Source organism: Penaeus chinensis, chromosome 29 (genome assembly GCF_019202785.1).
Source record: "Penaeus chinensis breed Huanghai No. 1 chromosome 29, ASM1920278v2, whole genome shotgun sequence".
Lineage (NCBI taxonomy): Eukaryota > Metazoa > Arthropoda > Malacostraca > Decapoda > Penaeidae > Penaeus > Penaeus chinensis.
This window is the reverse complement of record NC_061847.1, coordinates 2,107,312-2,109,811: the sequence shown is the minus strand read 5'-3', so window position 1 is coordinate 2,109,811 and position 2,500 is coordinate 2,107,312. Positions and strand designations below refer to the sequence as shown.

The following is a 2,500-nucleotide window of genomic DNA, read 5'->3' as shown; positions in this document are numbered from 1 at the left end:
TGATCAAACTCGTTCCAAACACACCTGGTCTTGCTTCGCCACAACCGCCTGGTACTTCTTCAAGTTACGCTCATAGTCCTGTTGCAGCTTGGCAGGATCTGCCATGCCATCAGCACCCTTCTTGCGCTTGGTCAGCTGATCGCGGTACTGGTCTGTGCGCTGAAGTTCACCGTCTATGATATCCATGCAAAGGGACCCGATCTGTGTGGGGAAGTTTGGGAGAAAAGCCCAATAAAGGTACCCTTCAAGACTTATATAAAATCCATAGACCTTGCCAAATATTCAGACAGAACTTAAAACACATTTTGTCTGGGCACTCACTTTAAAGTGGGAAATAACAGTGTGGAAGTTCGAGAAGACTGAGAAACAAAAGAATGTGTACACTATGTTGTAACTCAGATCCAAGCTCTTTTTCCAATCTTCACGCAGCACCCTGGCCAGTGCACCAAGAACAGTCTCTGTTAACAAAATAAAACATCAGAACTATGTGGTCTGTGATGATGACAAGCTAAAAGATGGTAATAATAATAATTATTAGCTATAATAACCATAGTAAATATAATTATTTTAATTATGACAACAATAACCTAAAAACAATAATAATGATAAAACTGAATATTACTGTAATTTTGAGAGATTTTATCAGTCTCACAATATGCAAACTAAATAATGTACACACAAAAGACCCTTTTTCAAAACCAAGAATATATGAAGCCAAAAAGCTTTCAAGAAAAAGACTCAAACAACAACAACAACAACAACAACAACAACAACAACAACAACAAACAATAACAACAACAACAACAACAACAACAACAACAACAACAACAACAACAACAACAACACAGTCCCCTCATACCTCTGAGCCACCCATCCCCAAAACACTCTCTCCTCCTCTTTCCGAAAAACGCACCATTCTGGCACAGCTCCTCCAAGTAGTCGGGGTTCCTTGCTAGCTGCAGGATGAGCGACGCCCCTCGCACCTTCTCGGGCATCTCCTCGTACAGCATTTCCATATAGGACTCCAGTTCGTTGAGGTTGGCCTGTTCTGTTGAGCCATCCGGGGACGAGTTGTCGAGAGAGATGTGGCTGTCTGGGAGGGCATCAGAGGCAAATCATTAGCATGTCATCTTCATTAGCAACAATATACATGTAAATACTTCATATATACATAAAACATTTGTGTTCTTATATAATTATTATTTGTTATATATCTTTATACAAGCTTAAAAAAAAAAAAGCAAAGAGAAAAAAGACTACAATCATCATCTTGAAAAAGAAAGAAAAAAAAATAATAATAATAAAAGGAAGAAATAAAGAAATAATAACAACAACAACAACAACAACAACAACAACAATTCCCAACCAACCTTTGACATTCTCTTTCCTGGTGAGAAGGTAGGAGATGAGGTGCTGTACCTCACTCAGCTTCGAGGGATGGATCAGTTTGCACTTGTCCACCACCTCACGGGCCAGCGCAGCGATGTCCGTGTTGTCATCAAGGCTCTTCAAGCGGATGATCTTTTGGCACTCCTGGGGGGGGAGAGGGGATATTACGATAAGGATGATGATGAGTCGAGGGGAGATTGGAGGTGCTCCCCTTGGATTAAACATATTGATTACCTCAGGTCTGCCTTGAGTTTGGACATATGAGGCTAGATCATCAAGTAGGGAAGGGTAAGGTAAGTGCTCCAAAGGGACAAATTCCTGCTGCTTTATGGCAATGGGAAAGGAAGAGTAAGTCCAGGGGGTGAGGCAAAAACCTTCTCAGTTAGGAAGAATGCCATTTTTAATATGCTAACCTTTTGTTAGATAATCTGGAAATTTTTAATTACATTACTCTATATTCCAATTCCGTAGTTACAGTCTCCCCTTAATAAGATAAGAATAATTATAAGAATAATAAGGGTATATCGCTACACAACATCAAGCCACATATGGACCAAGAAGTGTTTTTTACCTTCAAGAAATAAAGTAGAAAAAGAGGAAAGATGACAGTTCAGATTCACAAAATAATATTTCACAAAATAAACATGTTCTCTAATTCAAGTTCACTTGGGTTTAGAAGAAGAGCTAAACAAAATTCCTTAAAACAAGAGACAAATATGGCAGAACAAAAAAACAGCTGACCTTTCTGTCGCCCAGCATGGCATCTCCCAGCTGGCCCAGGATGGTGGCCTCCAGCTCATAGTTGACCACGAGCGCTTTCTCTGTGGGGTGAACATCTAGCGAGCCAACCTTTACTTTTCTGTGGGAAAAGATCAGAGGTAGAAGGAATACATGCAGATAGAGAATGAAGGGAAGGGGGTCACTGGTTGATACAGTCCTAGTCTTAGTAATTAACAAAAGTCTCTTGGCATACTGTCCTTAATGAGAGTTCTGGTGCAACATATCTAAATTAAAGTATGTACAATGAGGTTAGTATGCAAGCTGCAATGCGATTTACATGGACTTATGACAATGCAGGTAAGGATAACCAGGTTACTTCATCCTCATCGAG

General features: G+C 40.0%; 1 protein-coding gene across 3 annotated transcripts in view; it reads right to left on the bottom strand.

Annotated features, from left to right (window-relative positions):
• The window catches only part of LOC125040603 (kinesin-associated protein 3-like), a 14,535-nt gene that overhangs the window by 10,741 nt on the left and 1,294 nt on the right, over nt 1–2,500 (bottom strand). For all 3 annotated transcript variants that reach the window (XM_047635247.1, XM_047635246.1, XM_047635248.1), the window contains exons 2-6: nt 2,131–2,248; nt 1,371–1,533; nt 914–1,093; nt 322–458; nt 25–201 (exon numbers count right to left, since the gene is read on the bottom strand). In XM_047635247.1, coding sequence (XP_047491203.1) covers nt 25–201; nt 322–458; nt 914–1,093; nt 1,371–1,533; nt 2,131–2,248 — 775 coding nt within the window. The remainder of the gene's footprint in view (nt 1–24; nt 202–321; nt 459–913; nt 1,094–1,370; nt 1,534–2,130; nt 2,249–2,500) is intronic.